Source organism: Perca flavescens, chromosome 3 (genome assembly GCF_004354835.1).
Source record: "Perca flavescens isolate YP-PL-M2 chromosome 3, PFLA_1.0, whole genome shotgun sequence".
NCBI lineage: Eukaryota > Metazoa > Chordata > Actinopteri > Perciformes > Percidae > Perca > Perca flavescens.
Window position 1 is genome coordinate 8,202,488 of NC_041333.1, and position 15,372 is coordinate 8,217,859.

General features: G+C 42.7%; 1 protein-coding gene across 1 annotated transcript in view; it reads right to left on the reverse strand.

Annotated features, from left to right (window-relative positions):
* Positions 1-15,372, reverse strand: part of LOC114552223 (seizure protein 6 homolog) — a 165,692-nt gene that overhangs the window by 63,614 nt on the left and 86,706 nt on the right. The window contains exons 5-6 of the mRNA XM_028572869.1: positions 12,653-12,838; positions 1,427-1,595 (exon numbers count right to left, since the gene is read on the reverse strand). Coding sequence (XP_028428670.1) covers positions 1,427-1,595; positions 12,653-12,838 — 355 coding nt within the window. The remainder of the gene's footprint in view (positions 1-1,426; positions 1,596-12,652; positions 12,839-15,372) is intronic.

Here is a 15,372-nt window from a genome sequence, read left to right on the forward strand (position 1 = left end):
CTATCTGTCCAATCTGAGTTTTCTGTTGCACGACTAAAACGTACACGTCCACCAACACAAGTTCCTTCCTGAGGCTATTTTGAAGAGGGACCATCATTGCGTCGGGTGCTTAGCGCTGCCCATGACGATTGTGATTGGTTTAAAGAAATGCCAATAAACCAGAACATGTTTTTCTTCCATCCCAGAATGCTGTGTGGACTAGCCAGATCCTCCTACACGGCGCTGTGGAGGAAGGTCTGGCAATATGAGCCTATGTCACACTAAAACTCTCCACTGATACCATTCACTGCAGATAATTTTCTACAGCTTTTATCGCTCTCTTGTTTGATTGCCAATGTGAATATCTTTTAACACAGATCCTGGTACTTAATATTACATGATGTTGTTTGAGAAAGAATGTACAAAAATGTCAATATTTCCATGTACTAAAAATATATATATATTCGAAATTCATTATTAACGCAAAAATATAGATTTTTATTGCCACACTATGGACGTTTAGTAGACTCACGAAACTTGGTACACATATGTAACATGTCAAGATGTACAAAACAGGAAGTCTGCCATTTTCATTTCAAAGTTTGAAATTAGTGTGATTTCGGCCATTTCCACATGTCGTACTTTAACGAACTCCTCCTAGAGATTTCATCCGATCAACTTCAAATTTGGTCTGTACCATCTTAAGACATTAAAGATGTAAAGTTATTAAAAGAAAAACTTTTCATCATAAGGCGTGGCTGTGGTGGGGCGGCCAGTTTGTGCGTTTCGCCATCAAAACAGGAAGTGGGTGTAACTTGAGTGTACATTGTCCAATTGGCTCGAAACTTTTCAGGATTCATAAGAGTCAAACCCTGAGGACAATTAAAGGCCCGCCCCCTATGTTCAAGCCACGCCCCCTTTCATACATGCTGACCCATCTAAGGTAGAGTCTTGTGTGAGGTATCATTGAACTCAGCAAAGAGTTCCTTTTTAATTGGGGCCCGCCCCCTATTATTTAGCCACAGCTAATGAACTGTATGACGTAGAGTCAGGTGTGAGGTATCGTTGAACTCAGGGGGAGTTCCCTTTTCATTGGTGACGATTTGCGGTGTCTGAGTGCTGTGCAAATGCACAGTTGCAAGGAGCGGAGTCCGCCAGTAACCCCGACGCGCGCAGAGGCGCGAGGGCCCGTCCATCGCTGCTTGCAGCTTTAATTCAAGTTGAAATCAACTACTCTCCGACCTTTAAAAAAAAATCGGTGTATTTATTAGATGAATATAAGTCAAGGCTGAAAACTGAAGAAATGAATTTAATTTACGGTTGCTAGGCAACGGTTCCAGATTAAGTTATTTCAACGAAAATACAATTACATTGCGAGTTTAATAACCAGTTTTTTATGTTTATAATGTCCAACCATCGTAATACAAATCCTGAATGTCCTGCTTACCGATCATCATCCTCAGCCAGTGCCACCTTCTCAAAGTGTATATGTAGTCTGTGGCCCTGAGGGGCCTCCAGTAGCCAGTGGCAGGTCAGGTTGTTGCTGTAGTTGCTGGGAAACCCAGGAGAGACGATCCGACCGACTGTGACGTTCCTCATCAAACCACCACACGCAGCTGAGAGAGAGGAGGAGGGAATGTGAAGATGAAATGCAAAACTGCACTCAATTCAATTTCAGTTTAATTTAATTTATAGTATCAAATCATAACAAGAGTTATTTTGAGACACTTTACAGGTACAGTAGGTCTAGACCACACTCTATAATTTACCAAGACCCAAAAATTCCAGTAATTCCCCCAAGAGCAAGCATTTAGTGGCGAAGAAAAACTCCCTTTTAGGCAGAAACCTTGAGTGGTGAGGAAAACTTCCTTACAGGGAGAAACCTCAGACAGACCCAGGCTCTAGGTAGGCGATGTCTGATGGTGCCAGTTGGGGGTATAATTAACAGTGGCAATTATAGTCACAATAAAGACCATAGACAACTTTATTTGGCCAAATAAAAAGGTTATTTCAGTATTTTTAAACCTGGACCCCTATTTTCCTTTTTTTATGTCTAAGTGACTGATGGGAACAACAATCTCTGACATTGGTCCAGTACTAAGCGAGACCACTGCAGTCAGCAGTGGCGAAAGAATCTGCAAGGTGACATTAATGGGCAATTGTGCACCTTCAATATACGTCCACTAAAAGTGCGGTGTGTTACCGCTGACAGGCTCAGATTAATATTCTAAGTGTCTGACAACATTATGGAAAGGAACCCTACAGAGTTTACTCCCCGGAGTCCTTATGTTTCTTCATAGCATAGCTCTGCGATTCTCTGCATTTCCCAGCCGCATCCTGCTGCGTACTGCTGCACCCGCCGCATCCACCCCGTGCTCTGCAGCGCCACGTTACATCCCGCAACGCCCTGCTGTGATGCTCCTATGCACAGAGTAGTCAGGATCCGGTATAGGAGACTGCACTACTCAGTATGACACGATGTGCCCTGCTATGACATGAACTTCCACGATAACCTTCGAAGTCACTGTGACTTCTAATGTGACTGTTATCACCACTGTTCATCACGCCCCCAACCGGCCCGTCAGACACCGCCTACCAAGAGTCTGGGTCTGCCGAGATTTCTTCCTAAAAGGGAGTTTTTTCTTGCCACTGTCGCAATAGCCACTGCTAATGCTTGCTCTTGAGGGAATTACTGTAATTGTTGGGGTTTTGGAATTTATAGAGTGTGGTCTAAACCTACTCTATCTGTAAAGTGTCTCAAGATAACTTTTGTTATGATTTGATACTATAAATAAAATTGAATTGAATTGAATTGAATAGATAGATCTTTTTGTTAAAGAGTAAGATCCTTTTTGTTTGACATGAAAAAAATCATCAACACTAAACCCAACAGACATGTAAATAATCAGTACTTTTAGCGTGTATAGAGCCAGCCTATTTCCACATATAAATGTGTGAATTAAGGGTTTATTCCAACCAAACCAGAGTGGTGATTGGTGGAACAGTGGAAAGACGAACCAAGGCGGCTTTTGATAGTTTTATTTTTCTGTTGACTTTAAAATTAAAAAATTACTGCCAACAACGTTACATTGCAGCTTTCGCAGCGGTCTTGCTTAATACTGGACTAATTTCAAAGATTGTTGTTCCCATCAGTCACTTAGACACAAAATTGTTAAATAGGCTCCAGAACAAAAAACCCAGAATTAACCTTTAAACTGTCAGTATAGAGAAATAGGAAGTAACCAGAAAGGCCAGAAAGGACATGGATGGCATTATTGCTGTGGTACTATAAAAACACCATACTGAATGTATCAAGACAACAGGTAAATAGAAAATATTTTGGATTGCATTGACATCAAAAAAGCATCAACAGCAAATAAAAAAATCTCACTAAAATACAAGACTGGTAAGGTGGACTGACAGACAAGTACTTTTTGGTAAATGTGCTAAATTTCAGGCAATCTGTTAAACAGTCTGTGGTGTCTACAATGTGAATTCTTGGATAGTTAATGTTAATCTGCACTTTTCTGTAATGTCCCAGCCATCTTTGTTTCTAAAGTGTACTGAATTGGCATATCACAGCCCATTTGAGTCTATAATCAAAGACTCACAGTAAAGCTTTCACTTTATTGAATACAACAGTTCTAACAGGTATCTGTAGAACATGACATTAGTCCATTACAATACAACTGAGAACATGATTGATGCAAATATTGATAAAAGCAAATACCTTAAATTAAAAAGTATGGCGTTTCAGAAACAGATACACGTTGAGCAGATAAGCCTCTGTGTAAGCTCGTAGCTCATCTGTGGAGGCGACGGCGGCACTGTCTTGCTCGATGATTAATAAAGCTTAAAAACCACTTGAGGATGTAACTGAGGACTCTTTATTTGTTTAATAATTCTGCATATCCTTCCAAAAATAATGTTCCTGTTACTCAGAATAATCCACATCTTTCATTGGAACTGCTTTCCACCAAATACATAAGAAAGCTGTTGTTGTATGCACAACAATTTGTATGATATCCTACGAAATTAGGCTACCTCTACCTGGTCTCATGACAGTTAAGGTTAGCAGTCTTTTGAGTTACATTTAGCCAAGAAAAGCTGACTGTGAGCCGTGTACAGAGCACCATGAGGGGACGGTCATTTTAAGAGGCCGTTACAGTTGAGTTTAGCCGACAAAAGTTGACAGTCATGGGGCGATTAGGATTAGAAAAAAAGATTGTGGGGGACTTCTGGTGTAGCGGTGCGATGGAGTAGTCACATTTTTCCTTACTTATATTTAACTATATTTGGCAGCACCTCGCCACAACAAGAGGATGTCCAGCAAGTCGAAGAAAGATGAACAGAAGAGGGGTGACTTGTTATTGGGCGCCATAGTATCCATGCTAACGGATATGTTAGCCGAACACAAGGCCTCACTCTTGGCTGAATTCAACACAGCGTTTTCCAAACTCAAAGGCGAAGCTAGATAACATCCAGACTACTGTATTGGATGACCAACAGTGTCTTTCATCATTGGACACATTCGCCAACACCAGAAGCCAGGACATGAAAACTGTGGAGGCTAAGCTAGCTACGGTGTCTAAGGTAAGGTAAGGTAACTTTATTAATACCCAAAGGTAGATTTGGCTTACAGTGGTAAGAGGTAAATGCTAGGCTGCAAGCTAAACTTATTGATCTGGAAAACAAAAGCAGACGAAAAATTGAGAACATTGAAGGTGCTCAGCCGACAGCTTTTTTTTCTCAACTTCTAGTTGACGTTTTTGGCGACTATATACTGGTTTCAGCCCCGGAGCTGGAACAAGCTCATCACATGCTAGCTCAGAAACCAGGCCCTGGTTGTGATACGGTTCCACAGATTTCAGATCCGTGAGTTGGTTGTGTGCGAGGCTCGAAGGCTGCGGGGCAAGCTGCAATACAAGGGTTCCCCGATCCACATCTTTGAAGATTACTCTCCTGAGATGTGCTGAAAGAGCTCTACAACCTGGGCCTCAGGCCCACTCTGCACTACCCGGCCAAGCTGTTCATTAGGACCGGAGAAAGATTGAGATGCCGGCTCACTTCCCCGAAGGCTGCTCAGGATTTCATCTCTTCTCAGCACCGACACAGTTCGGGACCCACGGAGGATTGAACTTGCCTGGCGACGGAGCAGCAAGTTAAGATATGTGCCCGAATAGCTGGTTTTTGCTAGCCTCATGCCTGCATGAGGGGCTAATGTAGCTTGATGGCTCTTGACAGCGTGCCACTGTTAGCACCCTGATGGCCGTTTTGTTGTAGTTGCTGGCAAATTGCAAAACACACCCGTCATTTTGGCCAGCGTCTACGGCCCCAACTGGGATGACGATCAATGACGGCACATTTATATAAAAAATTTTCACATTGCTCCCAAACATTGAAAATCATCATATGATTGTGGGTGGAGATTTTAATCTGGTCCAGGACCCTATACTGGACAGATCGTCGAACAAACTGTACTCCATAACTAAATCAGCCAAAACTCTGTATGCCTTTGCCAAACGACTTGGGCTCACTGATCCATGGAGGCACACGTCTCCCACCACACCTACACTCGTATAGACTTCTTTCTTCTAGACCAGGGGTTTTCAAATTGGGTGAATGTGATTCTCCCCTTAGAGTAGGTAAGGACAGCCGAGCCCCCCCTTCCCCAAAATCCCGTCCACCTGCCCTAACCCACACACGCCTCTGCAGTAAATGCCATCTTTTGTGTGTTTGATGAGTTTCAATAATAACTGATAAAATGTAAATATTTTTTTATATTGTATTTGAAGACATTTTATTTCCACAACTTTTTGCATTCATAAACGATTCTTTGCAACAGCAAATAATTTCCAACTTCATGCAGGCCCAATGGAGGCTACTTTTAAAATCACTGAACATCAGTGGGCCTATCCACAAGTCAACATGCTTAACATGTGTAATCGGCAAGTTAGATGGCACCAACGTTTGGCCTAATCATAAATGGCCTGGCAAACCAAAGGCCAAGGTTTTGTTTACAGATCTGTGTGGCAACTTATGATGTGAGGGGTCTAGGGGTCCTCCCTCAGAAAAATTTGAGCATTAAACACTTCCTTTCATGCATTCTGGTGAATTTTTATGCCCTTATTTCTACCTTTTTCTGAATTAATATGATGGAAATATTTTTATGTAAAGGGAAACATAGACTACAATCCAAATATAAAAACATAATGGAATATATTGCAATAAGGCTCTTAGACATTCTGTATTGCTTTCAACTATTTATTTTCCTTTGGACAGACTTTTCTAATTATATCTGAGTCAGCACACATGTACCCTAGGCATAATTTACTCTTCCCTCCTCTTTTGCATCTTTTGTAGGGGAAGTAACCTCCGTAAATGTGCATATGACAATTATTCACCTCAATGATACATTATTCATTTTAATTTATTAATAAACCCCTGGACTGTTATATTTCAGATGTTTGAGCAAGATTTCTGCTCATGTCCAAAACTTTGTGCACATTCAAAATATAACTCATCCCATCTGTGTTCTCTGAGGTTTAGAGGAGTCCAGATATTTTGTGAAAAATAAAGTTATAATAGCCTACTACAAGAATAAAGTCACTATATTTCAGAAAATCATCTAACTGCACCATAGTCTGCTGTGCATTACATGATTGCTCTGATGATATGGTAGATCTCAGACCTTCTGACAGACACAGAGCCCCGTTTGAGACTCTGGTCTCTGAATGACACAAAGTTTAGGGAAGTGGCTGTACACTGCTATACAACTACTGCAGAAATACACGGAGCACAAACGCGTCACATCTGCTTCAGCATGTCGACAGCAGAGCGCATCCATAAACCTGAAGCTGTGCAGCTTTTTACAGTGAGAATGGACACTAAGTGACGTCTGGCGTGGAGGTTTTTGGTACGGGCGAACCGGGCAGCCGCCCGGGGCGGCATTTTTTCATGTCACATGGGGGGTGCACGAGAACTTCAAAATAAAAAAATCCTTTTTTCTGTTTTCTATAATTTCACTTTGTGGGGAATTGGCAGATCAGCGCCCCCAGCAGCTGCAGGCGCCCTGCTTGCTGAGAGAGGTCAACACCCCCTACTTTCACAATGAAATGTACTAGTCCATAACAGTGCGCCGCAGCGCGAAAGATAAACACAAAGTGACAGGAGAACTGGGAAGTAGCCTACACAGAGACGGAGCAAGATGCGTCTAAAACTTTCTTTTATGTCAATGGTCTAAATGACTAAATGAAACAAGGGGCGGTTCTACATTGAATGACGCTCGGAGGGGGTCTCGCCCAGGGCGTCATTCAATGTAGAACCGCCCCTGACGTCCGGTTTCATATTTGTCAGTCAACTTTTCAAAATACATTCGGGAATACGCTCAAAACATTCGGGGCTGAAGCGGCAAAATCAGCTGACGCCGCGTCTGTGTCAGTGGTGAGGCCCCGCTTTTGATGTGCAGAGGTGTCCAATGCGGGGCTGCACTGCAGAGAGAAATAAACGCAAGTCGTCCTCCACCTGCAGCCTTGATCTGTATTTGTTGTAATCAGGGTCAGTGCGGAAAACACACACTCACATAAGTAGGTGGAGGTGAAGGGGATTAGGACTTTCATAGCCTTAGTGGAGATCTGGGGGAGCTCTCCACAGACAACCATAAACGCGTGATCAGCATTTCTCCCAGTCTCTGTCACACTGCGGCATAGGTCCAGCCTCGGACCCTGGCCAGGTGAAAACTTAACTTTAACTCAGGATCATATTTCCTAAGTTTTTTGCTGGTTCCTGTCTCCTCCCTTAATGCTTACTTCTGTTGACTTGGGACAAGGAAACAATGCATTTTAAAGCTAATACATGCATGCATAATTACTGATATCAATAGCGCTGCATACAGTTATATTTTCTTCGCGTGTTGCACCTCCCCTGTGTCTCTTTGGCGCCCCACAGGGGAGGCGCGCCTCACCTATTGAAAACTGCTGTTTCTAGACGATAGATTTAATCTCAGAGATTAAATCCAGCGACTACCACAGTAGCGTAATATCAGATCACGCAGCAACCTTCTTTGATCTCTATTTTCGCGCTCACTCTAACCCCTTCGCGCTCACTCTAACCCCTTAAAGAAGTGGAGGTTCTACTCAGATCACTATAAGCAACTCTACATCTGCGAATAACTTGGGTGGTCTTATAACCACCGCTGAGGTTCTAGGAGTATTAACTCGCTCCAGAGCGGTAAATCCCCAGGGCAGGACTATTACAAAACATTTTCCACTCACCGCCATAGACTATAGACCAATCTCACTCCTCAATGTGGACCTCAAAATTCTCTCAAAGGTTCTTGCACTCCGTCTTCAACGGGTGATACCCTTCAGGGTTCATGCCTGGTGGACAGTCTTACCACAACACTAGACGCCTACTTAACGTCATTCACTCGTCGATTAATGATACCCCGGAAATCGTGGTGTCCCTCAACACCAAAAAGGCCTTCGACAGGGTCGAGTGAGGGTACCTATACGAGGCAATGGACAGGTTTGGCCTGGGCGACAATTTTATCCTTTGGGTCAGATTATTATATTCATTCCCGATGGCCTCAGTTCAAATTAACAACACGTTGTCTCCCCTTATCTCACCAGGCACCATGCATTGGCTGCCCCCTGTCACCACTCCTGTTCGCTATCACGATAGAACCTCTGGCCATTTGGCTTCGCTTGGAGGAAGGTTTCAAAGGCATAACATGGTCTGGCACAACTCATAAAGTTTCATTGTATGCAGATGAATTGCTCCTGTACATCTCTAACCGAGCTGTCTCGCTCCCTGTGATTTTAAACATTCTGGAACGGTTTGGTGCGTATTCTGGCTACAAGCTCAACTATCAGAAAAATGAGCTCCTACTGATAAATTCTCTGGCTATGCAGCTCGCACGCTCTTTATCGTAATTTACGCGGGTAGAAGACAGATTTCGCTACTTGGGGGGTTTTATTACAAAGGCTGTATCAGACATGTTTCGCAAGAACTTCTTACCTCTGGTCGAAAAATCTGAAAGTGATTTTGACCGCTCTCTCTTGTGGGCCGGATAAATTTGATAAGATGTTTGTCCTCCCCACATTTCTTCATCTTTTCCAGCACATCCCAGTACTTATCGTTAAATCTTTTTTCGACAAGCTGGACAGGGTGATATCTAAATTTCTATGGAGCTGCAAACCTGCTAGAATCCGAAAGGCGATACTACAGTCTCCGAAGGCTGAGGGGGGCCTGGCATTCCCTGACTTCAGACGATACTACTGGGCAGCTAATTTGCAGAAACTCCTATACTGGATGAGCGAGTACTGCACTTCACTACCTGGCTGGGTATATTTGGAAAGGGCGAGTTCACACCTTTCGGTCCTCTGCTCCCAAATCCAACATCTGTGGGTACATGCCCAATTGTATCCCTCTCGCGCTCAAGAGCTGGAGTCAGGTTAGGAAACACTTTGGCTTATAGGGCCCTTCTGTCATGTCCCCACTGCTTAAAATCCATGTCTTTACACCTTCAAGTTCAGACCTGGCATTCAGGGGCTAGCAGTGTCAACGACCTATACAAGGATTTGCATCCTTCACAGAGCTCTCCTCCATTTATGATTTGCCTAAGTCACACCTCTTTTGCTTTTTCCAGATTAGGGACGTTGTCAAGAAGACATTCCCCCACTTTCCAAACCGCCCCCCCAGAAACCCTGACTGATTCCTTCCTGGTGATAGAGCCCGACTGAAAGAAATGCCTTTCTGCATTATATGATCTATTATGCACGACCTCCCCGAACCCTCGTACTTTGAAAAAAGCGACATGGGAGGGCGAATCTTAACATGACTATTACGGCCATGTGGCATTTCCCATGAAGCTAACCTCCCTGTTGCACTGAGGCGGGCCCTGGCGTTTACATCTCTGCTAGCCCGGAGACTGATCTTGCTCAACTGGAAGCTTTCCCGCCCCACTACACATGACCGTTGAATTAAAGAGGTGCTCGACAATTTGAAGCTTGAAAAGCTTAGATCTTCTTTGAAAGGCTCTATCTCAGCATTCCTAAATACATGGAACCCTTTCCTAGAACTCGTTGACTCCCTCAGCTTATTTCCTGACTTGGAGGACTGAGCTCCTTCTGGACTGCTGCATTTGACGCCAGCTGTCAATGTGATGCATACAGTAATAAATACATGGAATACATACAAATTACAGTGCATTGCTTTTCATAGCTATATGTACGAATGGTTCATTAGAACAGGCTGTGAGAAAAGATGTAATTGTAATCTATGTGAATCGACCATTCTCTTGACCAAATGACTACTGTATACTGTCAGAAAGTGCTGTTCAATGCAGATTCATCACTTATCCATCACCTTTGGTTTTTATTCAAGAGCATGATGGGAATCAAAAAATGAGGTGAGAAAGATAGCATCATAAGAGATACAATCGATTCATCAACACATACAGAAAATCCATCTAGACTTATAGGAAGGAGTTTGTGTGTGTGTGTGTGTGTGTGTGTGTGTTTGTGTGTGTCCCAGCTGATCTGGTCAAGGTTACTCATGCAGACAAAGCTTAATTAAAGCAGAGCAGGAAGAACACACCCAGTGGCGTCCTGCCCAGCCTTCAGTAATCAAACCTTGATACACCTGCTTCACACACACACACACACACACACACACACACACACACACACACACACACACACACACACACACACACACACACACACACACAATCAAGATGGCAGAGATACAGATGTACAGCCACACAAACGCCCTCTTTGAAATTGCTTTCAGAAAAACATTCCCTGTGCTGTTACTCAGAGTCGATCAGGGTGATCAGGAGGAAAATGGTCACTTATTACTCATCAGCCAGCCTCATAGGAGCAAAGAATGTAAGATTCATCGACACATGCCTGTGGGACTCCAGGTCTGTCTCTATGCCTGTGTGACAAAGGACCAAAAGGTCCAACAGATAACTGTTGGCTGCAAGTCTTCTAAAAACAATTACCAAAAATGCTGTGGTTACTGATGGGAAATGAAAACCTGGTAGAGAACGACTGACGCACAGACACTGAATCAGAAAATACTGAACAGTATCAGTACAGCCTCAGTAATAGGATCACTGACATGACTATACCAAGCTAATGCCAAGTACTGTTAATGATAAATGAAGATTATAATATTGTAAAGGTTTCTTTTAAATACATCTATGTTATAAATATTATCATGTTAAAATGATATAATAGCAATGCAAATGCTGGTAATGCTATGAATATTTATGCTAATAATAGGCCTAGTGCTAATGCTATATATAATAATATAAACAAAACATTAGTTTATCAATACATTTATACTTATCAAATAATAATTGTTTTTCATTGTGTAGTAGCTTTATAATACCATTAATAAATGGTAAATTGATAGTTAATTAAACTTTAGTTAATAATGTTAACAATGAAATTACTTATGTTTACTAATTATTAGTAATGTTATAATTTTATTTTATCATCAGTTTAGTGTAATATAAAATAATTAGTTCATGCATTAAGATAGATGGTTAATACTTTGTCTATGGTTAATAATGGTTTTGTAAACCATCTATAAACATTATTTGGATGGGTTTATAAAGTAATGCTGATAATAATTAGTTCATAATTAATAAGTGGTTTATAAAGCATCAGGTAACATTCATTTTGCCATTCAATCATTATATGATCGATTATTTGTGCACTGATAATAACTATCTAAAACATGTATTATTTATTAACCATTACCAAGGTATTATAATCATCTGTTACAACTTTATAATCGCCATAAAAAGAATGTTTAGTGACGGTTTACAAACCATTTTGGTAATCATTAACAAACATTATGTTAATGTAATGATATGAGCAACAATAATCTGTTAACCCAACATAAATTATAGCATTACTAATAATGTAAGCTAATAATCATTTAATTGTTTGTTAACAGTAAAATCACTTAAGTTTAATTAACTATCAATTTACTATTTATTAGTGATGGGTATTATAGTTGTAGGTATTAAAGTGTTGTCTTATTTTAAACATCTCTATTATTTTTTCATTGTATCATTCATTTTCATTATACACAATATGTTTAAATAGCAGAGTTTATAATAATAATGCTAATGCTAATACTGTAAAGAAAGTAACAGAGTTCATAATATGCTAATAATCACGCTAACACTAATAATGCTGCTAATATTAATTTTGTTCACAATCATTGCAATGCTGATACTGTAGATAAATACTAGTTTTATAAATACATCTCTGTTTATAAATTATTAATTGTATTTATATCATTACTAAGTAATACATTATATCATTCTATTAGATGTTTTATTATATTCGATAAAAACGTATTTACAATAGTGTGAAAAATACAAAATGCTTCAAATAATTATTATTATTCTGACAATGATGATATTGCATCAGAGTTCTGAGTGAGAAGCTGGAATACATGGCATTTATTTTGAGTCATCTTTAAATGATGACAGATAATTAGAAAACACAGATTTGTAATGAATAGACTTTGTCGTTACTGAAATCCAGTGACATCTCTGTAAGGATTTGAAATTGTCCTTCCTATCTGAGGGCTGTGGATATCCAGGATGAGCTTTGGTTGGCTCTTCTCCCAGTTCTGGTGACCTTACCTAGGCAGTGTGGTTCCTTGCCACTCCAGTAGGGGGTGCTAGCATTGCGGCAGGTCAGCAGACTGGAGCCCTGCAGCATGTAGCCGCTCAGACAGGAGAAGAAAGCCTCGCCTCCGGAGTGGAGACTGCTCACTGATACATCGCCGTAGAGAGGCCGCAGGGGGAAGACACAGCTCAACACAAAGGCTGCAGAGACACAGACAGAGACAGACACAAAAGAGTCAGAGAGACAGAGACAGAGAGATAGAACCAGAGAAAGAAATGAAAGAGTCAGAGAGACAGAGACAGAGAGATAGAAACAGAGAAAGAAATGAAAGAGTCAGAGAGACAGACAGATATAGAGGTAGAAAGACAGATAAAGAGAAAGAAATGAAAGAGTCAGAGAGACAGAAACAGAGAGATAGAAACAGAGAAAGAAATGAAAGAGTCAGAGAGACAGAGATATAGAAAGACAGAAAGAGAGAAATACTGTTACAGAAGAATTGCCGATTCTCAGATAATAGCCAAAGAAATTAAATGAATAAAGCCCAGTTCCCAAGAAATTCACAGTACCTTTACTATAATCTAAATCCTTTGCGTTCCACTTCCAGGGATTGCTCAGGTGCTGCAGGAAATTCCACCGGATGCATGCATTTCCTTCCGCTTTCTTTGTGTTGGAATTTTAAGGACTATGGTTAACTGCTCATCAGATTTATGCAGGGTAAATCCAGACAGCTAGCTAGACTGCCTGTCCAATCTGAATTTTCTCTCGCACGATTATTTAGTAGCAGCTCCATGCAGAGTTTAGCACCGCCCATGACGATTCTTATTGGTTTAAAGAAATGCCGTTAAACCAGTTTTCTGGCAAAGCGCGACTACCTCAACTACAATGGTTCACATAGTAAATTCAGTATAATGTACATTCCCACAGCACTAATTCCATCAATACAACAACAACTAAGGCATGTCCTACTCTGCCTCACCTCAAATATTGTGTAGATCGAGAGCTTTGCCTTCTGGCTCAGCTCTCTTTTCGTCACAACGGTGCGATAGATTGAAATTAATACCGCACCCCCTCACCCCATACTCCCGCAGCACTTCCCACAGTATCTCCCGGGGGACCCGGTCATACGCCTTTTCCAAATCCGCAAAACACATGTAGACCGGTTGGGCATACTCCCAGGCTCCCTCCAGGATCCTTGCGAGAGTGAAGAGCTGGTCCGTTGTTCCACGACCAGGACGGAATCCGCATTGTTCCTCCTCAACCCGAGTTTCGACTATCGGCCGAACCCTCCAATCCAGCACCTTGGAGTAGACTTTACCAGGGAGGCTGAGAAGTGTGATACCCCTGTAATTGGCACACACCCTCTGGTCCCCCTTTTTAAAAAGGGGAACCACCACCCCAGTCTGCCACTCCTTTGGCACCGTCCCAGACTTCCACGCAATGTTGAACAGGCGTGTCAACCAGGACAGCCCCTCCACACCCAGAGCCTTGAGCATTTCTGGACGGATCTCATCAATCCCCGGGGCTTTGCCACTGTGGAGTTGTTTGACTACATCAGTGACTTCCGCCTGGGAAATCGACGACAATCCCCCGTTATCCTCCAGCTCTGCCTCTAACATAGAGGGCGTATTAGTCGGATTCAGGAGTTCCTCAAAGTGCTCCTTCCACCGCCCTATTACCTCCTCAGTTGAGGTCAACAGTGTCCCATCCTTACTGTACACAGCTTGGATGGTTCCCCTTCCCCCCTCCTGAGGTGGCGAACAGTTTTCCAGAAGCACTTTGGTGCCGACCGAAAGTCCTTCTCCATGTCTTCTCCAAACTTCTCCCACGCCTGCTGCTTTGCCTCTTTCACGGTAGAGGCTGCAGCCCTTTGGGCCCTTCGGTACCCTACAACTGCCTCCAGAGTCCTCTGGGATAACATATCCCGGAAAGACTCCTTCTTCAGTCGGACGGCTTCCCTGACCACCGGTGTCCACCATGGTGTTCGTGGGTTACCGCCCCTTGAGGCACCTAAGACCTTAAGACCACACCTCCTCGCCGCAGCTTCAGCAATGGAAACTTTGAACATTGTCCATTCGGGTTCAATGCCCCCAGCCTTCACAGGGATGCACGAAAAGCTCCGCCGGAGGTGTGAGTTGAAAGTCTGTCGGACAGGGGCCTCCTCCAGACGTTCCCAATTTACCCGCACTACACGTTTGGGCTTACCAGGTCTGTCCAGAGTCTTCCCCCACCCCTTGACCCAACTCACCACCAGATGGTGATCGGTTGACAGCTCTGCCCCTCTCTTCACCCGAGTGTCCAAAACACACGGCCTCAGATCAGATGAAACAATTATAAAATCGATCATTGACCTTCGGCCTAGGGTGCTCTGGTACCACGTACACTTATGAGCATCCCTATGTTCGAACATGGTGTTCGTTATAGACAATCCATGACTAGCACAGAAGTCCAGCAACAAACAAAAGCGACCCTCTCGTCCACCGGGGTAAACTCCAAGGTAGCGGCGCTCAGCCGGGGGCTTGTGAGTAAGGCCCCTCACCTGAGACCACTTTGCCTTGGGAGACCCTACCAGGAGCACAAAGCTCCAGACAACACAGCCCTCAGGTTCACAGAGACACACAAACCTCTCCACCACGATAAGGTGATGGTTCACGGAGAAGGGCATCACTCACTTTAACACTAATACTTTTTTTCTTCTATTCCGTTTTTCTGTTGGGCGTTACTGTCATTTCAACAA